The sequence below is a fragment of the Mesoplodon mirus genome (assembly GCF_964341445.2).
Source record: "Mesoplodon mirus genome assembly, chromosome: 2".
NCBI lineage: Eukaryota > Metazoa > Chordata > Mammalia > Artiodactyla > Ziphiidae > Mesoplodon > Mesoplodon mirus.
Window position 1 is genome coordinate 56,629,808 of NC_138977.1, and position 26,406 is coordinate 56,656,213.

Sequence of the window (26,406 nt, forward strand, 5' to 3'; positions counted from 1 at the left end):
CTTTTGTAGAAAAGCACAGTTTTCAGCAATAACAACTATCATTGTCCTTCAAATTATGACCTTCAACAACCTTTTCTAAGTGCCTTGTAAGATGACCCCTGGCAACTCCTTTACTGAGTATTGACGATGTGTCACACTGGAATGAACTTCCATCTCATATCACAGTCCTTTAGCTGGCATATTCTAGAACTACAGTATCTCAGGTATCTGGCTGGACTCTCCAATAGAACACAGGTCTTGGCCTTCAATTTCAAGTGAATAATTACAACCAACTAATGTTGGTCTCAACTGTAACATATTCTCTCAAGGAGGTCCTTTTGCAAGCAGGACCTTGTGTAACCTCTGCAGATTGAGAATTGGTTCATATATCTGAACCTCAAGCCATGTCAGAATGTAGACTGACCTCATTCTGCTCACATCCATTTTTAATTTATTATTATTATTATTATTTTACAGTACGCGGGCCTCTCACCGCTGTGGCCTCTCCCGTTGCGGAGCACCGGCTCCAGACGCGCAGGTTCAGCGGCCATGGCTCACGGGCCCAGCCGCTCCGTGGCATGTGGGATCTTCCCGGACCGGGGCACGAACCCGTGTCCCCTGCATCGGCAGGCAGACTCTCAACCACTGCGCCACCAGGGAAGCCCTACATCCATTTTTTAAATGTGCCATATTTTATTCATTCAATCCCTTCTGCCACCACCACTTTTTTTTGCTTTGGTTTTCTAATTTGTTTGCCTCAAGAAGGAACAAAACTCCATTATGTATGAATCCCAGGGAGATGTCTGACTGCCATTGAAGTTTTCAATGGGCCCCCAAAACTACCATCTTAGCACAGAATTTGCTCAGATGTCAGGGTGGAGGGCATATTCACCAGCTTGCCAGGAGCACCCAAGACTCACTGATGCTCCCTGCTTACTGAGAACATTCCATTCTTGTCACTAGAAGCTATTGTTTTGGGGTAGACAAGGAATAACCAGGTTTTTAATCAACTAGTTCCTTATTACTTCAGAAACCACTCTGTGAAAATCACATCCTGAATTCCTTCAGCAAACAAATTTGGGAATGCAAAAAAAGAACAAAACGCTAACTCCGAACTATAGTGCCCCCTGGCTGTCACAATATCAACTAACACATCCTTCTGAGGTAAAAGTCTCCCACTACAGCTAAAGCCATGTGGTTAAACCCACCCCAGTATTCCTAAGATAAATGACATAAATATGATAGGTCTAAGCACAAAATATCGTATATTGTTAAGAGCTATAAACAATCACAAGATATTTATAAGAGTAAATGACAAAAGCAAAAAAAACTACTGGCCTTCCCCTTCTCCAAAGCAAGAGCCAATATTTCCTAAATACAGACCCCAAAATTGTAATAATGGGAAAGCCTTGCAGCATTTGTTGCTGATAGAGCTTGTAGAGAAAGTTAATCATAACCTTTCCATGTTTATCATCTTTAGGCCTATATTAAAAATAAAAATGTGCCCACATATATGCCAAAGGAGCATTTCATAATCAAATGAAATACCAACTATACAAACGAATGTGTGACTTTAAGCTCACAAATCATGATGAGTGAAAGACAAGTTGTGAAAGGAAAATGTGAGTTCTATTCTCCCATAGCGTCTATTATAGAATATACCGATATTTTACAATGGAAAGTAATTTTTGTGAACTTTTTTGGGGGGAAGCGTGAAAGAGCATTTAACAATGCCTTCACAAAATTATGACATATTTTACCATGACCTAAGACTCCACATGTGACTATGATTTTATAGAGATTGTCATTGTTTACCTCCCTCAACAGACATTGAGGCTATCCTGTAAAGAACACATAAGGAAAAGAAAATAGCAAAACAAACGTCAATTTCCAGGACTATAGAAAGTAGGCAAGGCAAAGCCAAGAAAATAGTCACTTACTTAGGCCACAGAGATAGTCCACCTAGTGGAACAGTCTTGTGTGGAAAAAAATACATTACTCCCATACTGAATACACCTAGTAGATATTCACTGCAGATTTTTTAAATTGTTATTGTTTCTGAAAACCAAACTCTACTTGGGCATTTTCTTAAAGGAAGCAGAATTACTTTACCAAATATTAGTATTTTTGCAAACCCTCAAAATGTTTCACCTAGTATTCAATAAATTTTTCTGGTACTGCAACAGAGAGGAAAAGGAAGAAGTTAGTGAGGAAAAAGCTTCCTATGCACTCAGATGATTCTGTCTTCAAAAATAGATTCAGGGACTTCCCTGGTGGTCCAGTGGTTGGGAATCCGCCTGCCAATGCAGGGGACACAGGTTCGAGCCCTGGTCCGGGAAGATCCCACGTGCCGCGGAACAACTGGGCCCGTGCACCACAACTACTGAGCCCGTGCTCTGGAGCCCACGGGCCATAACTACTGGAGCCCGTGCTCTGCAACAAGAGAAGTAACCGCAGTGAGAAGCCCACACACCGCAGTGAAGAATAGCCCCCGCTCGCCGCAACTAGAGAAAGCCTGTGCGCAGCAAAGAAGACCCAATGCAGCCAAAATTAATTAATTAATTAATTAATTTTTAAAAAATAGATTCAATGTACATCCACAGAATTGAAGCTGTTGGAAATGTACAAGATTTGGAGAAAATCCAAATATGGAGGCAATGGTATCTTTTTCGAAAATTCAGCACTGGGAGAAGATTCCAAAAATATGTACTTTTTGGTTCTAACAATATTCCTCTCATTACAGATGTTACAAAATTTATCAGCCTCTGAGGGTCAGCTAGTTGTCTTTGAATGCAGAGTAAAAGGAGCTCCATCTCCTAAAGTTGAGTGGTATAGAGAAGGGACCTTGATAGAAGATTCTCCAGATTTTAGAATTTTACAGAAAAGTAAGTTGGTGCTTTAAAATTATTTTTCTGATAATTTTTATAGATTTATTGTATACATTTATTTTTTTAACTTTTAACAACTAATTAAAATGTAATAAAAAGAATAAAATTAAAAATACTTATACTCCACCAAACTAAACCCTATTAATATTTTGGTATATATTCTCCAAAAATTTTTCCATGCATATATTTTCTTTAAATAAAAATAATTTTTTTTTGTAAATTGATTTTTTCACTCAACATTTCATGAATATCTCTCCATATTAATATAGAACTTTTTTACTTTTAAAAATAAGTTGCTACAATCAATTTCATATTTACTTAATCTCCTATTGTTGAAAATGTAGACTGTCCACAAATTTTTACTATTAGAAACTATATTTCAAAGCATGTTAACAGAGAAGATCTTTGTGAATATCTATGAATAAATCTGAGTACTAGAATTGCTACTGTAAATTCACGTTGTTTTAGGCTTTTAATATAAATCATCAAAATGCCATCCAAAAAGGTTGAACTAAATTTAGGATGATTATATAATTGATCATCTAACCTGGGACACCTTGGGGAGTAACAGAGGGTGCTAGTAATCATTACACAGAGATCCCAGGAATAAACCAGATCATCCCAGTTGAACTGGGACACATGCTGTTTCAGTTATATTCTACCACAACCAGCAACATATGGGAACTTCTTTTGTCTTATACCTTCACTATCAATGGGTATTAAACATTTTTTAAATCTTCACTAATTTTATAGGTCCCAAATGGGAATACTTGTTTTAATCTGCTTTTCACTAATGAGATGTGGAAAGGAACTTTTTTTTCTTATTTATTGGGTCTTTGAATTTACTTTAAAATTACCTATTATATCCTTTGTTCATTGTTTATTGAGGTTTTACTCTTTTTCTTGTAAGAATTATTTATATATCCAAGTTGTTAATTCTTCTTTTCTTGTCATGCAGTGCTTTCACCTTGACCCATTTCAGCCGTAAAATATTTTGAAAATTATTTGCTTCTTGGTTAATTTGTTTCTGCCTATCACAAAATAGATATATGAATCAAACTACTATCAGATTTAACAACAATGATATATTCTGAATAGCAGCAACGATGATATATTCTGAACACCATTTAAGCTGAGGCAAAAAACCTCCACTAGTTCTATCAGTGTAGAAGAATGTAACTAAATTCAACAACTATTCCCTGAGTGCCTGCAATTCTATAAACTGTAGTTGAGCACCTGTTTTCAGTACCAAGCGGGCACCTTCAGGAATGCCAAAGAATTTTAAGACAAAGAACTGTTCCTGAGGAACCTGTCATCTATCCTGAGGCTCTTAATATTAGAAACCTTAGGGCAGGAGGTATACGCTACATTATATCAGGATGTGAGAGCCCAAAGCCAAGAATGATCTCTTAGTCTTCACAAACTTTTTCAGGTCAGGCTGAATGGGTACAATAAAAGCAAGTCATCCTGAATCCCAACTAATTCAGTAACTTTTCCTCACCTAAGGTTTATGTGTCCCAAGTGGAACCCAAGTATGTCCCAAGATGCAGCCACATCATTTAGTTAGCAGCTCTCTTGCTGCCCTTCTGTGATAATGATCCTATCCCTGTCAAGGTCATTGGTGCTTAGGTCATTTTACTTAAAATATACAGATTAGCCTTGTCAAATTACTCATGAGTATGCAAAATATACTTCTATAGGAAGCTTCTGATAAAAATGTCACCTCTCAGTAAAATAAATGCTCAGAATCTTTTAATTTTTTTTTTCTTTTAGAACCTCGATCCATGGCAGAGCCAGGTAAAGATCATTTTAACTTTAATTTCATTTGTATGTGATCCGTGACTTGAAACATATAATAGACATATTGAAATTACACTGTTGTCAAGAAAAAAAGTTTTACAAAGAAGATAGAAGCCAACTCTAGCTACGACTGAGGAGAAGGAAAGGCAAGCATGTGCAAGTTTGGGATATATATTCAATAGCTAATGTGAATGCCGTTAGTTCTGCGTTGTTGAGGAATGTTTCTTAGGAATATTTTCCCTCTTTCATTGGCCCCTACTGATGACCTCCTTAAACTGGGCAGAACAATTTCCATGATGCTACCAATTCCAATTCCACAGCCTATGTATCTCAAAAGTTATGCATCAGATTTTGAAATTCACAGAATCAATAAAATGTTTATGATGTTATTAGATTTGGTTGGGAGGATATTAAGATGACACATGGAAGCTCTTACCTCTAGAAAATACAAGTTGCTCACAAAACACAGCAATAAACATCTGAATGTCCTCTCTATGATCACCCTGAAAAATCAGATTGTATTTGTGCCCATGGGTAAGAATGATGGTTTGGAATTTCATTATTATAATTCTTGCTTCTGAAAACTGAATGGAAAGGCATTCTTGATGTAGACATTGAATATCCATGTTGCATAACCCTACTCTAGGCCCTTGGGGATACAGTAAAGACCAGAGTGCTCTTGCTCTAGCATTGCTTGTAGTGGAGAAGCATTTTTCCCTTTGAAAATACTTCAGGCTTTTGATACTTTCAACCAAAGCAAGCTTTTTCACTAGGCAGTCTCATACACGAAATAATTTCAGAGTCACCCAAAAGGGGTCCCTGCTCAAAACAAGCCCCAGCTCCATGATCTAAAATTTCATGTTCAGAGAGTTTTTCTTTCCACCTTGGATAAAGCATATACCCTTTGGAAACAGAATACTATATCTTATCAGGCAGGTATTGTGTAGTATGAATGAATTTATCAGATCATTTTCCGAATGCAGGTTGCTGAAAGATGAGAGTGCAAATGTTTGGGAAGGGAACAGAGAGGAGGAAGCATAAGACTCAGAGAAAGGACAGAGAGGTACCAAAACCAAACTTTGCCTCTCCATCATTTAGGATTCTTTGGGCAGCAAATAAACAAGACCTAACCAAAAATGGCTTAAGCAACATGAAAACTGTTATCTTGTTACATAGCAAGATGCCATAAGAAATGGTAGTATTGAGATTGGTTAATTTAGCATCTCAGAGATCATCAGGGGCCAAGCTTTTTTTTTTTCCCCCCATTCTGTCATCTTCAGAGTATCCTCTTAGACTGGTTCTACTCATATACCCAAGACGGCTGCCACAGTTCTAGGTATTACATGCAGATGACAACGTCCAAAGGCAAAAATAGGGGAAAACGCTCTCTTTTACCCCTTTTAAAAGGCAAGAAAAACTTTCCCAGAAACTCCCCAGGAAATTTTCCCTAATATCTTCTTGACCAGAATTGTGTGTCACATGCCTTACCAAGAATAGAGTGGTATTTCACACAGACCTACTTTTGCTTTAAATCCTAATTTGTTTTTGTGATTTTTAAGCTTATTGTTTCTTGGTCCTATTTTTGACATCTGGACTGATGACATAAAAACAGATAATCTTCAAATCCATAATATACATTATATTATCATTAAATCCTCTTGTTGATTGTCTGCATGGAGTTATTCATTTTACTTCCTTTGGCTCATTTAGTCTGCTAATCAGTCAATTCAATCAAATAATTGGACTAAATGTTTTCAAACAATTAATATAATCGGCTTCCTCTATTGACTTTTATAGAATCACCATCTAATATCAGAAAATTCCATAATTCCATTTCTGTAAATAAGTCAGTAACCATTCTGCTTTATTGGGTTTAGAGGAGATCTGTACTTTGGTCATTGCTGAGGTATTTGCGGAAGACTCTGGGTGCTTCACCTGTACTGCAAGCAATAAATACGGCACAGTGTCAAGCATTGCACAGCTAGATGTAAGAGGTAAGGGCTCTTTCAATGCCGGAACAGGTTAGACTACGACTTTGATTATGAGTATGGACAATGTATATTACCCTCTCTTACTGCTTTTCATATGAAGCTAGCTTGGCTCTCCTAAAATTTTTTGAATTATTGAGGAAAGTGTTCTTGAACAGAATCCAGTTTTCAATTTCTCATTGCATTTATCACCACCACGCCAGTTATCCTGCTGTTATTTATTATACTCCCTAAGAAAACATCTTCTTGATCTTACCTAAACTTCTAAAATTCTTTCCAAAATGGTACTTAGATTTTTTTAGTTTTTTTTTTGTTTTTTTCCTATATCCTTACCATTCTTTAATGTCCCAGATTGTGTTTTCTGTTTTTGACAAGCATTTCCATTAGCACATTCGCCTGGGTTGGATACATGCCCTGTCTCAGGGTTATAATCCCATCTCAGTCTTATTGAGTAAGGCTAATATCTCAGGTCCTGTTATCATCCTTTCAGGAAATGAAGACCCCAGAAACAATGGGTCTCTTCACTCAGCCAACTCTACCACCAACCTGGCTGTTATTGAGCAACAGCCATCCCCACCCAACCCAGAGCCTCCTTCCGTGGAACAACTCCCTAAACCCAAACTGGAAGGCGTTCTGGTGAATCACAATGAGCCCCGGTCCAGCTCAAGGATCGGGCTCCGTGTCCACTTCAACCTGCCTGAAGATGACAAAGGAAGTGAAGCATCCTCTGAGGGTGGCATGGTGACCACCAACCAGACCAGGCCTGATTCCTTCCAGGAGAGATTCAATGGACAGTCAGCAAAAATCCCTGAGCCTTCCTCGCCCGTCAAAGAGCCCCCTCCAGTTCTGGCCAAACCCAAACTGTAAGTAAAAATTAGAATGAATAACCAAGAGTGCCTGTGACCTTCTCTGACTCTGCCCTTCTTAAAAATGATGGAGCTAAAAAGGGAAATTATGAAATGAGAAAACACACATTAAATGCTTTGCAAATCATAATCCTTACATCAGTGTAAGTGTACTATCACTTTCATCCTTACTATTCATATTCTACCTCCAAGAAATGTTACTCCTAAACTAGCTCAAAAAGATGTCTAACACTAGAGGGCTCCAGGTGAAGCACTTCTACACTCTCCTTATAAAGCCCTTTCTCATGTCTAATAATCTTTACGGTGTGAAATTTCATCTTTCTATTCCCCATTTCTGCTTTAACTTTTTGTAGTCATTATAGAAAAGATACCTAGTATTTTTTAGTTAGCTCCTTGATATGGCTAGATATGCTGTAGTAACAACAGGCTTCATATAAATGTAATGGGTTGAAATTACAAAGGAAGTGAAGCATCCTCTAAGGGTGGCATGGTGACCACCAACCAGAGTCACCTCAGGAGCCTGATGCAGTTGTCACCCAAACCCTCTAGAGAGCTTCCATCAGTCATGTTGCAAAATTTAATGTGCATCCATAGCAAAGCAAGCACAGAATATGATACTACTATTATGTTTTGTTTGATCCACACATCAAAGTGATAAAAATTACATTTATAACTACATAAACCTTTAAATATCAACAATAAAATCTACAGTAATAGCACTCCTATCAAGTGTTTCTCAATGTGCTGATATTCATTGGAAGCAGTTCATGTTGCTTAGTTTTATATTTTTCTCACTACCACACAAGGTGAAATTCTGGGCATAAAATTAAATGTTACAAAACATGCGGGTCACATCCAGAAATACCTTTGTCCCCTCAAAGTTCTGCCAGTCCCAGGAAATAGGAATCTACTTAAAGTAAGAAGAAGGGAAGAGGTTATTGTAGGGATATAAGCAGCAATGGGCAACAAAACACAGCCAGGTCCTGCACAGAGAAGGAGAAGCAGGGATTTAAGAGCTAGGATCACACACATGGTCAGTCCAGCCTCTGTCCCCTGCTCACACTCCGTCTTGAGCACCTCCTTGTTTCCTCTTTGCATATCCACTCTACTCTTCTCTCTTGGAAGACTCATCAATTCATATCTGGCCCTTGATGGCATGTCTTGTCACGACTTGTGTCAAGTTCCACTGCTAACTAAATCGTGCTCAGCAGCTCAATTACAAAAACCAATTAGCCCAGCCTCGTCAGGTGCAGAGCATTTACATTTGGAGGGAAGAAGAGTCAAATGGATCAAATCAGAACTGTGTGTGAAGGCAGTTCGCAGAGAAGGGAGTTGTGAGAACAGGTAACCCAAAACAATCAATTGCCTCCTTTGTAGGGCCTCCTCTTACCCAGGGACTGTTTAGGGGCTATTAGTTAGGGTTAGGTTTAGCTTCATGTTGCAGAAAGCCCAAACTAATGGTGAGTTAAACACATGAGGGTTTATTTTTCTCTCAAATAAAGGAATTAGATGGGCAGTCAGAGGCTGTTATGATGGCTCCATAGTCATTAAGAACCCAGTCTTCTGCTCTGCCATCTTTAGCACTGGCTTCTTCTCCAAGTGCCCTCACAGTCCAAGATGGCTGATGGTGGTCTAGTCATCATGTCTGTATTTCAAGCAGCAGAAAAGGCAAATTGGTAGAGGTCCAATTACTCTCCTTTAAAGGAGCCTTCTTAGGACTTACCCAAAATCACCTGCTTATATCTCATTGGCCAGAACTTAGTCACATGGTATATTAAGTACAAAGGAAGCTGGGAAGTGTGGTCTTTAGCTCCACATGTTGCCTCCATGCGTAAAATCAAGTTCCTTTACAAAGGGGAGAATTAAGTAGTCAGCCAGCAGTATCTACCACATGAAACTTTCAATGAATATAAAAATTCTTTCTACTAAATTATGTAGTGACACCCTCTAAAAATCCAGTCCTCAACAGGACTCAATATTTTTTGTCTTCCTTAAATTTTCACCTAATTGTGTGAATATAGGTTTGTATTAGTAGAGGTATGAATACACATGTGCATGCTCACCTCTCTCTCTCTCTCTCTCTCTCTCTCTCTCTCTCTCTCTCTCACACACACACACACACACACACACACCCTTTGTGAATCCACATGCCTACAAAGTTTTCTTACTGGTTTTAATCTTTTAGGTTTTATGTTAAAATATATTGACTCAATAATCTTGAGGATACAATTTTCTGCTTGTTCCTTCAATTTGCCATTCATACAAAAAATAGAATTCTTATAGATCTTAAAACTGCAACAGAGAAGGAAGCTGTCATTTTTCAACACTGTATCATCAAAGCCTAGATAATTCAGACTTTGACATTTTCAGCTTGAATATTAAGCTATTTAGAGAAGTGACTCTTCATCCTGGCTACACTCTAGAATGAAATGTGGAGCTTTTGAAAAATATTTATGCCTTCCATCCCAGTTGAATGAGAATCTCTCCACAGATTATTTTAATGTACAGCCAGGTTGGAAAGTATAGGTGTAAAGTTGGAAAACCTGAGTTACAACCCTTTATCACCCCACCCAGCCCCCCACACACACCCCTCCACAGCCAGGAAAAAAATAGAAGAATTAACATTTAAAGTGAGTAAAACGTCAGACTAAAATCAGAATGTACTGGATAAGCCTGTGCTTTTGGGCAAGTGTTTCTTTAGAGCAGTGGTTCTCAGTCCTGGACGCAGACAAGAATCACCTAGAGCCTTGCTATTCAAAGCACTGGCGTCACCTGGGAACTTGATAGAAACAGATTCTCGTGCTCCACTCAAGACCTACTGAATCAGAAACTCTTGGAGGTGCGGCCTGGAAATCTATGTTTTAACAAGCCCTCCAGAGGGTTCTGAGGTTCACTAAAGTTTAAGAACTGACCCACATTTAAAAAGATTATAGTAACTATGCCTGGATCCTTTCCAAGGCCAACTGACTCTCTGGCCAGTGGTGCCTAAATCAGTAAGGTTTGTCTTTTATGATCTCTGGGTGATCTAATGCACAACCAGTGTAGTTACCACTGCCAAAACCACAGCTAAAAGCTGACTGCAGAGACATATTTACCCAGAATTAGTTATCCTAATCAGCAATGTGCTAGCAAATGTTTTAACTACCGGCAGAGGCAGGGAAGCCCTGATTTGTAGCATTTGCCAGTTTTCCTCCCACCATGGCTGATTTCAAGCTACTAAAGAAAAGTCATTAAACTGGGAACTGGGATGAGGTGTATACAACCTGCCCTCCAGAGCCATCGAGAGCTGGCTCCAGCACACACTGCCCCAAGTTGTTGTTGCCAAAATTGCTTTCAAAAGTATTTGATACAGTAGCCCAAGTTGTTCTGTTGTGTTTGTCATTAAGCCTTAACATTTTATCTCAACCATTTAAAATCCCTAAGAAATGGACTTGAGGACACAGGGAGGGGGAAGGGTAAGCCGGGATGAAGTGAGAGAGTGGCATGGACATATAAACACTACCAAATGTAAAACAGATTGCTAGTGGGAAGCAGCTGCATAGCACAGGGAGATCAGCTTGGTGCTTTGTGACCACCTAGAGGGGTGGGATAGGGAGGGTGGGAGGGAAGGAGACGTAAGAGGGAAGAGATATGGGGATATATGTATATGTATAGCTGATTCACTTTGTTATAAAGCAGAAACTAACACACCATTGTAAAGCAATTATACTCCAATAAAGATGTTAATAAAAAAAATCCCTCAGAAATTCTTTTGTATTCCAGAAACCACATCAAGAAACATCGTTATAATTCTGAAACTCTAATTTTCTTACAAATCTTGAAATTGATATTTGTAGTTCAGAAACTGAAAAATATAATAGCCACCATTTATTGATCACTTATCTGATTTAGGTGATTTATCTATCAATTCTCACAACAACATGAAGAGATATTACTTACTCCTATCTTACTTATGAAGAAATCAGGGTCAGAAAAATCTAGAAACCACCCCAAACCACACATATAATCAGTGGCAGAGCCAGGATTAGGACCTAAGTCTATCTGTCTGCAGAGGGCATATTCTTGAGCATCATGCTTAAGCTAAGTTGTGGCAAAAGAGAAGATATTTTCAGGGAACCCAGGAGAGTTGATAATCTACAGAAAGAAAACTGGGTATAAACCTGATTTCAGAAATCCTCATAGCAACAAGAAATGAGCAGCTGAGCTTATAGTAATTTATGATAGGCTGTTATTTTGAATTAGAGAGGTTGCTCAGGGTTTTGTATGCTTTGTAATTAACCTTTCCTTCCTTTCTTCTTTCATTGCACTTTGTACCTTCATTATTAAATAGTAAGTTCCATATGTTACCTGTAAATAACCACTGGATATTTGTATTACATGTATGTATAGTAAGATTTTTGAGCCCTGAATTGCTCATACTATCCCAGGCATATTTGTATCTCCTACAGTACCTAGCAAAGTAAACATACAGAAGATTCAATAAAAGTTTGTTGAATACTGGAATTGACACCTTGCCCTTATGTCATGAATAAGCAAATTGAAACAGCTGTTTTAAATCCCTTCTGAAACAAGACAGTTTAATAAAATTTGGGGGAAAAAAACCCTGTCAAACAAAAGGAGACATTATTCTCAAATGAATTCTTCCAGAATCTTAGATAATCAAAACTATTTGATGCTGTATCTCATATATCATTATGTTTAAAGTTTGTGACCCTCTACAATCCAATATACTGCATTAAATGATAAGGGCTAACATGCTGTTTAAAGTCTTACTTAAAATTAAAAGCTGGTTCTTAGTTTTCATTCAATAGGAGCTAAAGGAAAATAAGAATCAATCAATACCAAATGACTTCCTGGCCCCTTTTTTCATCCTTATCTTTCTAAGATTACTTAGTTTTCATATACTACTTTTTCTACTTCCATAACCACAATAAAATATTTCTGCAATACCATCAAATTAAAAGTTACTCAGACTACAATACAAACATGTCCTAAAAACCACATGGCATTTTCTTTATGCTACAGTAATCACAGAATGGGACCTGCCAAGTATGAGATCCATTAAAAATTTAAAGGTTTTATATTTTCATGCCATTGGGAAAGTTAACACCAGCAGAAACAATGTTATTGTATATAGTTTTCTAAGGATAATCTAACAAAGATATTTCTGCTTCTCTTGATTGCTGAATCTTTTATCCATGATGGAATGAAAAGATTTTATTAATTTTAATTATGTTACTTTATTCTCTCAGCTTAAATACTTACTTCTAAAAGGGAGGAAGAAAGTTACTGTGCCAGGTGGCTATACTTCTAAATTCTTAGTTTTCATAGTTGAACAGAGGACAAGAATTTTCTTAGTTGAAAAAAGAGTCGCATAGTATGTAGCATTTGACAGCAGTCATGAAAGTGGAGATAGGTCTCTACTTTGTGAAGTTACTTTTCCGTATATTGTGTATCAGAAATATTAATGAAGGCAAGAGAAAAGGTCTTAAACTCCAAGAATTTTTTTAAAAAATCACGACTATATTCAATATCCTGTGATAAACCATAATGGAAAAGAATATTTTTTAAAAAAGAATGTCTCTGTGTGTATAACTGAGTCACTCTGCTGTACAGCAGAGATGGCACAACACTGTAAACCAACCACACTTCAACTGAAAACAAAATTTTTTTTAAATCAAAGTTTGGAGAACTTTCTGCCTCAACTTTATTGCTGTTGGTGTTGACTTTCCCAATGGTATGAAAATATAAAACCTTTCATTTTTAATAGATCTCGTGTTCAGCAGATCACCTTCTATGTTCCAAAACATATTTTCAAAGAACATAAAACCACGGTGGGCTTGAAGCACTGTGGTCTCACTTGTGGCTGTTCCTATGGTTGTTTATTCAAGAGTAGATTCTCCTGAACAGCAAAGTTTGACAGCCCTGACAACTTTATGCATATATGACTTTTAGACACTTTCGTTTTCCATTTTCTTTTTTAAAAAATTAATTAACTGTTTTGTTAAGAGGAAGTAAATAGACTGTGGGACTTAAGGCAACTCATATAATGCTTCTGTGAGTCAGGTTCCTATAAATGGAGAAAGCGCTCCCAGCTTGATCATTTTTTTTCTTTAGGCACAAGAAAAGTCTAAGTAACGTTCATAATTACGGTGACCATATAATCCATCATTCAAACCACGACATTTTTGAGAGTGAAAGAGCACTATTAATAATCATGCCAGGAAAACAGGCATAAAGCAGGACTGTCTAGAATGAATCGAGACATATGGTCACCTTCTCTATAAAGCTTTGTTGTCAGAAGAGGATGAGAAACACCAAGACACATCCAGCTGCTTTGTTAAAGTTTGCTCTAAAATGAGGCAGAGTGAAGAATATAGCACATTCTCAGGGAACTCAGCCACCTTTAGTAACTCACATCAATATGTAGCTCAGTGCCTTCTATCCCGAAACAGAGATACTGTCTGCTAATCTCAGAACTTTGAGTACTTCCAACAAGAGGACCATTTTTCTATTTCTTCTTTCTAATTTATAACATTCTAAAATGGGGCTGCTGTGTTGCCCAACTCCAGGGTCACAACACAAAGAACACAATGTGAATGACGCCTCTTGGAGTTGTGCATCATGGTGGCCTTTCCCTTCTTCCTGGCAATCAAACAGACTTAGAAAGGAGAGACAGGGACTTCCTTGGCGGTCCAGTGGTTAAGACTCGCCCTTCCAATGCAGGGGGCATGGGTTTGATCCCCAGCCAGGGAACTAGATCCCATGTGCCCGAATTTGATCGGCTGGTTTCTGGCAACAATGGTTGTGTGTTCTTAATCAGCATCAAGCGGTCAACAGCTTGTCTGTACAGGCTGAGGCGATGGTGACGGATTTCTCTTCTCTCTCCCCACTCTTGTGCAGAGATTCCAGCCAGCTACAACAGCTTCACAACCAAGTCTTACTAGAACAACAGCAGTTGCAAAACCCATCTCCTTCATCTCCTAAGGAGTTTCCTTTCAACATGAGTGTTTTGACCTCCACTGCTGCCCCAGCGGTGACAACATCCGGCAAGCCGGTGAAGGCCCCTTCATCGCAGACATTCAGCTTGGCCCGGCCAAAGCACTTCTTCCCCTCCACAAGCACGACCGCAGCAACCGTGTCCCCTTCCAGCTCTCCAGTGTTCACCCTGATCAGCACTCCTCAAGCCATGCAGAGGACAGTGAGCAAAGAAAGCCTCTTAGTTTCTCAGTCCTCGGCGCAAACCAAATCTCTGGGAGCGGTTTCTGTCCAAAACGAGCTACCTCCTCCAGGTCCGACAGAGACAGCACAACTACCACTCACATTTTCCATCTCCAGCGGAAACCAGTTTCAGCCCCACTGCGTGTCCCCAACTCCTGTCTCTCCCACCAGCCGGATTCAGAACCCAGTGGCTTTCCTCAGCTCCGTCCTGCCTTCTCTCCCTGCCATCCCACCCACCAATGCCATGGGGCTGCCTAGAAGCGCACCATCCGTGTAAGTACCATTGAGGTTTCTTGATGTAAAAGATGTCATTTAAGAATGGACCCACATAAGAGTAGCTTGGTCTGGGACAGGACTCTCATTTAGTGAATTCCTATATAATCCAATCTCTTAGACACAAAATGGATATTGAACACCTTAGGACAAAAGGACATGATTACCTTAAATAATGTTTTTATAATTTAAATACTGAAAACACCTCGACACAGATTTTCTGGGCAGTGCTCAAGGTTTGCTCGCAAGATGCACTCCGTAAGTGCCTGATGGCTCCTGGCTCTGGTTGCCATGCCAACCACTCTGATTTCTAGGCCTTGTACCCTGGCCAGTACTTTTCATGAGTGATTTAGGTGTGAATTTATTTTACAGGCCATCCCAGGGACTAATGAAGAAACACATAAAGTCTTCCCAACCAGTGAATGATGATTACATTCGTGAAACTAAGAATGCAGTGATTCTAGACTTGGGGAAAAAAATGAATTTTAGTGATGTCAGATCAAACCAGCAGGTAAGATTGTTGGGTTCAGATGGTTTATTGGAATTTCTTTGTAAGGAATGTAAGTTTGCTTAATTCAGTCCTTGGATGCTCAGGTCACCTGACCTCGGTGAAGCTGACACTGCAGTTTTGGAAGGCAGAGCACAGACTGTCCATGGTTCATGTAGGAAACTCGTCCACATGGATCCACAGTTCTTGATTTAGCCCGGTAGTTAATTCAGTTTACTTGTCTACATGCGTTTACCTAGAATAGTATATGTTAAGGAGAGAGACTAGATAGTCTGTTTTCCATTCCAACAATCCTCAGCTCAGTATTGGCAAACACCGTCACATCTTTGAGACATTGCAATATCTGAGCCTTGAGATGACCTAGACTTTAAGGAACTCCAGGGTTCCAAGCCATCCTTTATCTGGCTGCTTCAATCTAATGTGCTTGGGGGTTTGCTCACCAGTTCCTCTCAATCTTTACATTAGGTTGAAGCACGTGAAATAGCCATTAGCCAATATCCTGTGTTTCAACCTGTACAACTCCCTGCTTTCTAGTAAGTGTTTACACAGAAGGAGAAAAAGGAAAGTCATCTGTAAGCATCACATAAAAGAAAGACTAAGTATTTTATTGGAGCCATTTATTTTTGCTTTTTGTAAGGTGGTTACTTTTTAAATGCAGATTTACATTTTTAATAATCTAACTCTTGGTTTATTTCCCCAGGTGGGAACTGATAAAATCTATTTTAAGTATAACATAAAATTTCAGTGAAAACTATATACCAAATATTGTGGAATTTGTGACATAAGTGACCCCTGGAAACAAGGCTCCAGACTCCCCTGACCATATGCTGTTTTCCTTCATGTTTCTATCTCTTACTTCCAGTGGAGCCATTGATATACAGTATTTTACTATTGTGTTATATGTTGGACAATTTTTACTGAGTGGATTCTCTTGAAAGTCATGCTTAAAATGCTTAAAATAATAATGCTTAAAAATGCTTTTTTAAATTGACTTTAAATTATTGACTTGAAGCAGGATATTTAAGCTTGCCATAATCGAGTACACTTTTCATGTATTATTTCATCAAATTACATATATTTCTGGGAGGCAAACACCAAGGCAACTATTCTTCTCTTCCATCTTCTAGATAGAGAAACTGAAGCACAGTTGTCAAACTGTCAGTGGTAGAATGAGAACCAGAGCCCCGGTCTCCAGGACACTTTCACATTTTCCCTGAAACTCTGCAGCCTTTTTGCAGTTTTACGACAAATACCTCCAAGCCCCATAAACGTTGCTCTGTCTAGCACAGATTTGTTTTCCTATAATACTGTCATCACAGTTGTGGTTGTTAATCCTTCTAAGTGTCATTGAAATCAGAGCTGTGTTCAGCCTATGTCTTTAACAACTCAGACAGGGAGCAATTAGAACCCTGTAAAAATGATACCAGGTCAGCACACAGGCTGTTTGATTTTACTTTTATGGGTACTCTGTAGGTAGATCCATGTTAATCCATTGCCCTAACTCAGGGGAAAGTAGGGTTTTTCTCTTAATTACCTGAAATGTGAGTACATATAAACATGAACTTCCACGAGTGGAGTACCATAAACCCAGCAGAGCTCTTTATTAAACCTCCATCATGAATTATCTTCAGGGCTAACAGCAGGAACTTGGAGTCTCAAAAAGCATCTCAATCCTCTCCATATTTCAGTGAAAACTATATACCAAATATCTGTGACACATCTGTGTTCTTCTGACAATTATTATTCTGAGCGTTATTATGGTATATTAATTACAGAATTGATCTTACACAGCATTCTAGGCCAGGGATCATGAAAGCCAAGCTGCACAAATGCAATTCAGGAAACTAAGGAGCTGTCTGAGATGGAATGCTTGCATTAGGTTGGTAGATATTGATTCTGAGAAAGTTTTGAGGAATAAATGATGAACATATTATAATATTGTTTTGTCCATTGCTGCCTTGGGAAATGACAGTGAAAAAGTCATGAAGAACTGTCTAAATGTATTGTGGCCCATTGAGGAAGTTAGGAAGAAGAAAATTTGCTGAGAAAAAGTGGGGAACAATCATAAAGAAACATGTGTATTGACAGCCACCTCCACCTGCATTTTGGGGACACAGGGGTCAAAATCATCTGTTTTCTTACTCCCATATTAGCCTGCACATAGGACGGGGAAGCAAATGATTCCTCTGAAGAGTATGCATTTGTTTTGTTTTATCTTGCTTTGACCACTTTTAGGTCCAGAAAGCTGGACTCTCTTGCCCTATGTTATTCCTAAACTGATGAAGAATAGTAAACGTTCTAAAGCATTTACATGTTATGTTGAGCATGAATGTAAACCAAAGGTCCTTGAACAATTAATATTATTGACTATAAAAAATGTCCTCCCCAGAACTCAAACTTCTAAATTAATGTTTTAGAAATAGGGTTTCTTTGATGTATCTGCCACCTTGTATTTCTCTGATGTAATACTTCAGTGTTTATCCTCAAACTCATTTTATATAACATTTTCAATTAGCAATTAGCATTTGCTGGTTGATTCTTAGGACTTTGTGTGATACAAAGGTGTCATCCTTTCAGATGTTCATATTTATTAAACTGTCTAGCTTTCTAAACTGATAAAGATTTGTAGATTTTAGGCTGCATCATTTCTTATTTTGAAGGGTATCGTTCACCACCAGTGGATCTTCACTGGACATCAATTGGTTTAGGTTAGCAAGGTGAGTCTGAGATGTCAGAGGAACCCAGGATCACACAAAATGTAATGGAACCTTCATAACCAACGATTTTAATGCATACATGACTTAGTATGACGTTCTGCTCCCAGTATATAGTTGGTGACCGTTAATGTCTAAAGCGCACACACACACATTTAATGTCTTATTTCAACTTTCCTCCTTGACCTCATTTCTCTGGAAACTTTCCCATCTCTTTATTCTGCTCCTTCCTCCCATTTTTTAAATGAAGGCTTCATTAAAACTGCCTGTGTTGGGCCTCCCTGGTGGCGCAGTGGTTGAGAGTCCGCCTGCCGATGCAGGGGATACGGGTTCGTGCCCCGGTCTGGGAGGATCCCATATGCCGCGGAGCGGCTGGGCCCGTGAGCCATGGCCGCTGGGCCTGCGCGTCCGGAGCCTGTGCTCCGCAACGGGGGAGGCCACAACAGTGAGAGGCCCGCATACCGCAAAAAAAAAAAACAAAAAAAAAAACCAAAAAAAAAACTGCCTGTGGTTCCCAGATACTACCCTATATGACAGAGGGGGGAAAAATAAGTACCTAACTCTTGCTCTGCCTTTTTTTCCTCTAATCTCCTTCTTCTCTAAACTGCTTAGTCATTTCTTCTATTTAAATCTTACCTCTTTCATCTCTGACCATGAATTCTTTATGAAAATTCTCTCTTGAGGGCAAACAGTCTTGCCATCTGTTCCTTTTCTAATAAGAATTCAACGTAGTCATTGGCCTTATGTTGCTCACCGTGGACACTGTAGGACCCTGGGTGCTGGAATAGTGAAGTGTCCTCATGTCACCTGCTGTGGACCCACCCAGGATGCACCAGTCACAAGCTCCCTGGGAGCTGGATTGGCAGGGGGTGGGAGGGGGTCTTGTTCATTGCTGCACCCCTGCTGTATCTGGCCCAGAGTAGGTGCTCAGGTAATATCTGCTGAATTAACTCACAACTTTGGGATTTACATTAATTTCAGATAGGATAACCAAACTTTTGACCAAGGGGAAAATTTTGGATTTGTTGCATCTGTATGGAAAATATCTCACTTAACTATAGAGATTCTGATTATACCTAATTATAGACACTATCTACTATGATAACAATCTATTTTAATCAACTGACTAAAAAGATGAAAGCCTTTTTAAAAAAACACACTGAAATTAAGCAAAACTCTGGTGTTAATTGAACATTTAAGTATAAAATAAATCTGTGAACCATTTAGTAATTATTTATTCTTAAAGACAAAATCTGGATTTAAAGTATTTTTATGCAACCTCCTTGAAGGTAGAGTGTTTTATAGAATGCTGTGTCCCCAGTGACTATTACAGTATTCTAAGAATTTGGCAGCAGGGACAGGGGGTAAGCCATGAAGCCTGGTTATTTCTATTGAAGGAAGCATGTAGTATTGGATAAATCATAAAAGAAGACATCCTCTGTGTAGGTTAACCTCCAAGTTAATCTAGGAATCTCTTATCTGCTGTCCATACTGTGCCTCACCCAGGAACAAAAGGAGAATACTTTCTCTGACACATAAAACTTCTTTTGGTGAACACTGTACCCAGAGTTGGTTGGGAACCCTTTGGGCAGGCTCTTCCAGCTGGTTTGATCCTATCTGATTATTTGCCCCTGAAGCCCAGACTCAGACCCAGAGTAGAGGAAGCCAGCAGCACGCTCAGGGCAGTGAGTGCCAGATCATGGCCCACGTTTTGGAAATTTGGAACCTTGGCAATGCCGTATCTGATTGGGTTGTGCCATTATACTGTGGTTCTTAGAAGGAGGAAGGCACTCTCCACCACTCTGACAATTTGAAGAAAACTTCTGCAGATGTGTCCCAGAAACCAAATGCCTCAAATTGTCAAACTATCAGCCTTAAGAGGATTATCTTTAAAGAAAAAAAAAAGAATTATATTTTCAAGTGGCATACTCTTCTGATGTAATTTTTTTAGCTTTTCATTTTCTTTCACAGAGCAACTGAAATTCTATGCAATTCATTTTCACTTAAGGTCTTTAACATAAGCCTGGAAAGGATGGGCCATATGTCTTTGACTTGCTTGCCATACAGACCAGATTTACACAGAAAAATATTCTCTCCTTTGAGCACAGACATCACCTACAAGCAGCTGACGCAGAAACTCCTACTTTTACTCACAAAGGGGACAAGGCAAGGGAAAATGGAGAACACAGCCCAAATCCAGTTCTGGAAATTCAAAGTGTACAGCCGCTGACAGTGGGTCAGTAGTACAACCTTTGTGCAGAACAGTGCAGAAAGCACATTCAAATTTAACTTAAACACACCGCTTGTTTGCAAATGTCCTTACAAAATCTGAATCCCATCAGTCACAACTTGGAATGACAACCTTGATTTATGTATAAGAGGATTAGTTATCCTTGGGATAACCAACTCTTAGTTGCAAAGCACTACCAAAAAAAAAAAAAAAATGAATTCCTGCTCTGGGGATGGTATGCATCTTTGTAAACATCTCAGTTGTAAAGATTCACTGCTTTAGAAACAGGTCACATACCCCTGCCACACAGTTACATGGGTTTCCTTGTTCCTGAGGCTCAACTTCCCAAATATTTTATGAAATCTTTCATGGAAGCTCCTTGACCTACAGTATTCTTATTTTGTTGTGCATCTGTAACTTATACTTTATACCATATAACTGGTACCTTCAACAACTGTATCTTAAAAGCAATTTTATTTTTTTCTCCCTTTATCCCTTTAAATTTATCTAGTGGGGCTAATCCTTCTCCTGGCAATCTCAAATGTGAGGTAATCTCAAAACCATTTTGACCAATTTTAGTTCACATAAGGGTCTACATTTACTTTGTTGCAAAATACAATCTTGATCCAGTAACACAAAATGACCAGTCCTTGTGGTAACCAACACCCCAATCCTTATTCAAAAATAAGATCCCACACACAAACGCCCCCATCCACACCTCACACCGCACACCCCAGGGACCTCTACAAATGGGAAATCTAAAGCCAGGAAGGAAGTATGGCCAGCTTCTTGCTTTTTCACTCCCTCCTCCCCTGCTTCACTAACTGCTGTTCCCAACTCCTTCCTTCCCCAGCCACAGAGGGACAAAAGTTGGCTCCACACTGGCTCTGTCTCATATGTGGCCCATATGTGTATGACAGGAACCATCACAGGTCCTCTGACCTGACACAATGCAGGAGTGTGGGCCACTGAAAGCAACCTTCAGCTTGCCCACCAACAAAAACCCACCTTGCTCCTCACTCTAGATTTCTTAGGCAGGAGTCAGATACCAATCCACCGGAGGAACACAGTAAACACTACAAATGGGTCTATTTAATCTCTCTCAATAAACTGGAGGTGAAAGGCAGGTAATCTGGGGGTAGAGGTGGAGGTGGAGGTGGGACACTCACAGACATTAATAGCTCTTTCCAAAGTCTTCTCACTGGATTTTCTCCCTCCTGACTCTTTTGTATCTCGGATGAAGGTGAAGAATATCAGTCATCTAACCTGTCCTTAGGCACCTGCTTTGAAATTTCTGGAGGATAGTTTGTCTCCCAACTCACTTGTTTTTTGATATCTAACTCATCTTGGTGCCTCAGTAGAATACAACTGTATCCTCAGTACATAGTTACAAATGGTATATTTTAGATAACTCATTGAGTGTTCTGTTTTCATCACCTCCCAACTTGTAGTACTGGTAGAAGAGTAAATATGTAACCAGTATGTGTACATTTATAGAAAAACAAAACGTGCGTATTTTCATCATATTGCTTCCATAGTTCCTTTGGTTAAATCAATTCAAACATTTATAAATTCCATAAAATCAGGTAAAATCAAGTTCCTAAAAATAGCTGTTTGGAATACATGGAGATAATGTGGTATTTGTATTCTCAGGCAAGTGCTCAAAAGGCTTATGTATCACCCATTTGTTCCTAAAGTATAGATATAATCATAACTTACCACAATGTACAGTAATACTTGTTTGGAAAAATTAGATCATACTTTCAATATAGAATTTCAGGAATTCATTTCCACCACCCCCCATAATAACTCTGACAATGTAATTAGCCAGGAACTTACCAGCCCTCACCCATCATGCAGTAGGAAAAGCTGCAGAGAAGTTTCTTTAGCTTGGAGCAAGGACTCCACTAAAATAGTGGCTAGAGGCGGTATGGAATGGATTGGGAATTGGGGGACTTAAATGAAACAAGATGAGAAGCCATAAGAAGCTAAGACCTCTTGCCACCCTCACAAAAAGCCTGGGTTATCCTGAACTCCAGGATCTGTGTGTGAGGTTTGCAAACTATATGAATTATGCTTTTGACTATTATTTTTTAAATAATAAAGCTATTTAGCACCTACCTCACATAGTAAGAGGTTTTACTCCTCTTACTTTACTTTACTCCTTTTACTCATTGGTTTTACTCCTAAGCATCCAAAAAATAAACAAATTTGTTAAAAGGAAAAATAATACCCATTTAGGAGCATGAATGCAATTCAACAAAGAAGAAAAGTATATTCCTTATGGGATTTTAAATTGTCAAGACTAGGAAACATTTCAAATTTGTGGGATTAGTTAATGTATTTATGGAAAACATACTCGCTGTATAGTATTAGGTTGAATAATTTGAAATTGCTGATATTTTACCTCTTTTAACCCTCAAAAATGGCAATTTCATATAGTTCAAACTAATAGGTAGATAGTTGGAAGCTTTAAGTATTAACTTAAAAAAAACACAAAATGTAGAAAATAGTCTTAATACTTTTAAACTAAATTGGGTTTCAAATTAGAATTGAACAATCTTTTACTTTAATTAGTTTGTTTATCTGATTTAAAATCAATATGCTTAACTGGAGATTAATCATTTTTCTACCCTGAAAGAGCTGTAGATGTATTTTGTTTACCCAGTCTGAGATGAGGCTGAGAGGGAAGATTTAAAATTGGTTCTAAGAAATTTAAACCAAGAAACATTTGGTGTCCGTGTTTCCTAAGTTCCAATTCTGCACAAATTCAGGTAATGATATGTATAAAACAATAGCTAGAGGACATGAATGATGTGATTTAATAGCTTGAGAACATATCTCATGAGTCCTGAACTCAATTACTCTGCCTATCACTAGGGGCAGATGCAAATCAGCCATGTGCTCCCAAATTCCACTTCAGGGGCATCCTAGTACCATCTCCATGGGGCCTACCTAAATCATAAAATTATGGTTAACTAGAGTCACAAGTTTAACCAAAGGGCTCACCCTCACCCCAAGCACATGACTCCAGATTCCTCAAAGATACAGTAGTGTTGGAACAAGTGATGGCCCCCATGTCATTCATGTATTCTTTCATTCTTCAGATACTCGTGGAGCACCTGCCATGTAGCAGGCACTCACTATTCCATATATGGTTGATATAGTGGGATACAAGACAGACAAGAGCTCTGTTTTTCTGGTGCTAACATTCTAAGGCTTAGATATATTCAATCATTCAATCAATATACAAACAAGAAAAACACTAGATAGCAGTCCATGCTCTGTAGAGAATTAGAATTGGGAGTTACTTTAGATGAAGTGGCCTGGGAAAGTTGCTTTAGGGAGGTGACATTTAAACTTGATAGAATAGGGCAGGATAGGGAATCAGAGGAATCCAGGATAAGTTCTAGATTTAGGTTAACTTGGTACACTCAAAGTGTGGTCTTAGACCTGTGCCAGTCTCCACCTTGAGATAAGTATAGAAATTGAAAGTAACCATTAAGAAATTTCTAGAGCATTTGACAGAGAAATTTTATGTCTATGGAATATAATAATTCTGCATGCTTTTTCTATTTCATTTTTCTAGTAATTCATTTTTATTTTATTTTACAAGAGTACAGGTTGAAAAAATCTATTTTTAAAATCTGGTTTTCACCATAGGTAATGTGAGAAACACCAGCTTAACCACTTAACCAAATGGATGAAGAGTGGTGCCAGTTCCAAAGATGGGGAAGAGCAGGGTAGGAGTATCTTCCCTGGGGGACAGAAATCAAGTGCGTGTTGTTTGGACCATGCTAAGCTGGTCCATGGGTGCACCCATGAGGCACCCAAGCCATGACAGAGAGTATACTGGTGGGTATATGACTCTCATGATATAGAGTAGATCATTGGGTATATGAGTTCTGGGGAGAGACCAGGCTGAGACACATGGATTTGGAGTCATCAGCATACAGAAGGCATCTGAAGCTGTGAGATTGAATGAGATCACCTAGAGCAGAGGAGGAAGAGCTAGTAAAGGAGACTGATAAGGACCAGCTAGGGGAAGAGAAGGAAAACCAGTAGAGTGTCACGGAAACCAACAGAAAAAAAAATGTTTCAAAAAGGATAAAGTAGCCAACTGTGTCTAATGCTATTCAGAGGTCAGGTAAGGTAAGAACAGATAAGTGACAACTTATCTGTGGATCTGGCAAATGTGAAGACCCTGACAGCAGCAATCTCATTGGAACTGTAGGAACACAAGCCTAACTGGAGTATGTTAGTGAGAGAACAGGCGACAAGGAAATGAGGCTATAACAATAGAAAATTATTTCAAATAGCTTCGTTGTGAGGGCAGCAGAGACACAGTGTAGGCAGACATGGGGTCAAGGGAGATCTATTCAAGACAAGTTTTCCTCAAGTATGCAGATGGGAATGTCTAGTAGAGACAGGAAGCTGGTGATGCAGGCATGTATCAGAATGCAGTTCAGAATAATTTTGCCAAAATACCACAAAGGCAGCTCTACATATTGAAATGGACACTATTAGTAGCTACAAAAATTATATTCCATCTTCATTCCATTCCCTACAATATTCTACCGGGGCTCCATGCTGAAGGTGAGGAATCAGGGTTCACTAGGACAGTTTGGGATTGTAGTAAAAACACAAATCTCCTTCAGTGCTCCATGATGAGGAACTGGAAATGGAACATGCCTGGTTTACTGAGGTTCCACAATGTAAATCTAACATTTGAATCTTAAAAAGTTTCGTCCTCACATTATATTGATGAACACATTCTTCCTCACCCACAGAAATTGAAATTAAAATATGTTTGCCATTTTGACAGGAGTACAAAATTTCAAGCTTTGAGCAGAGGCTGATGAATGAAATAGAGTTTCGCTTGGAACGCACCCCTGTTGATGAATCAGATGATGAAATCCAACATGATGAGATCCCCACGGGCAAGTGTATTGCTCCCATCTTTGACAAAAGACTCAAGCACTTCCGGGTCACCGAAGGCTCTCCAGTGACATTCACCTGCAAAATTGTTGGGATACCTGTCCCAAAGGTAGGGGAAGATGACCAGCCAGTTGGCCAACCAACAGTGCAAAACTATAGACAGTGCCTTCAAGAAAGTCTTACCAGACTCTAGTGCAGTATCTACAGAGGGAATGAAAATCAATACCAGAAAATTAACAAAGCCCAGGTAATCTGACTAAAAAGATACAATCAGGAATAGAATCATTAAATAGCCAGGCAAAAACAAATCAGATAACTTATGGGTAAGTTAAAATTTTTATAAAAGTTGAAAATAAATTTCTTAGTCACGATCCTCTATTTTGGGCTATTGATTCTCTCAACCATCACACTCACCAAACTGATATTTTTCTTTCTATTTAACATCTACTGAAAATCTACAGCCTGCCTGTTGTACAAAGTGAGGTATATTTGTATTATTACTGTTAGGTTGGTAAATGCCGAAAATGTCATATCATTATCACCGGCTGCTGAAAAATCTTATGAGTCACCAGACTTTTTGGCAGTCAGCTGAGAGAAGGATTTATACCCAGTATGTCTACAGCAGGGAATCTATCCACTCTACTTTCACAAACATTAACATGGCGTTGGTATGTATGATTAGGTGACCAGGAAATGTAGAGAAGGGCAACTGCAAACAGTACTTTAACTCCCCTGTCTTTGAGAGATCTCCTTGATACATTCAGAACTTAACTTGAAAACTATGTATACTTAAATTTTAGTCAGAGGAGAAATTTAGCAATTTAGCAATTGAATCCTGGCCTCATTCCATTTGGTATAATAAACCATACTATCCTTTCAAGTAAGGTCAGCTATTCTAGGCCCTGAGATCTCGGACTTCAGGAGACTTGAGTTTGTAAAAGGATAATAGGAAAAGTTCCAGGCTTGCAGTTTTAATTATTTTGCCTCTGAAGACATGTCTG

At 38.8% G+C, this 26,406-nt stretch overlaps 1 protein-coding gene across 2 annotated transcripts in view; it reads left to right on the forward strand.

Moving 5' to 3' along the window:
- MYPN (myopalladin) overlaps positions 1 to 26,406 on the forward strand; it is a gene marked incomplete at both ends in the record, with an annotated part of 66,316 nt that overhangs the window by 27,073 nt on the left and 12,837 nt on the right. For both annotated transcript variants that reach the window (XM_082603050.1, XM_082603051.1), the window contains 7 exons: positions 2,723 to 2,864; positions 4,641 to 4,664; positions 6,545 to 6,661; positions 7,146 to 7,518; positions 14,425 to 15,015; positions 15,388 to 15,526; positions 25,293 to 25,514. In XM_082603050.1, the coding sequence (XP_082459176.1) occupies positions 2,723 to 2,864; positions 4,641 to 4,664; positions 6,545 to 6,661; positions 7,146 to 7,518; positions 14,425 to 15,015; positions 15,388 to 15,526; positions 25,293 to 25,514 (1,608 nt within the window). The remainder of the gene's footprint in view (positions 1 to 2,722; positions 2,865 to 4,640; positions 4,665 to 6,544; positions 6,662 to 7,145; positions 7,519 to 14,424; positions 15,016 to 15,387; positions 15,527 to 25,292; positions 25,515 to 26,406) is intronic.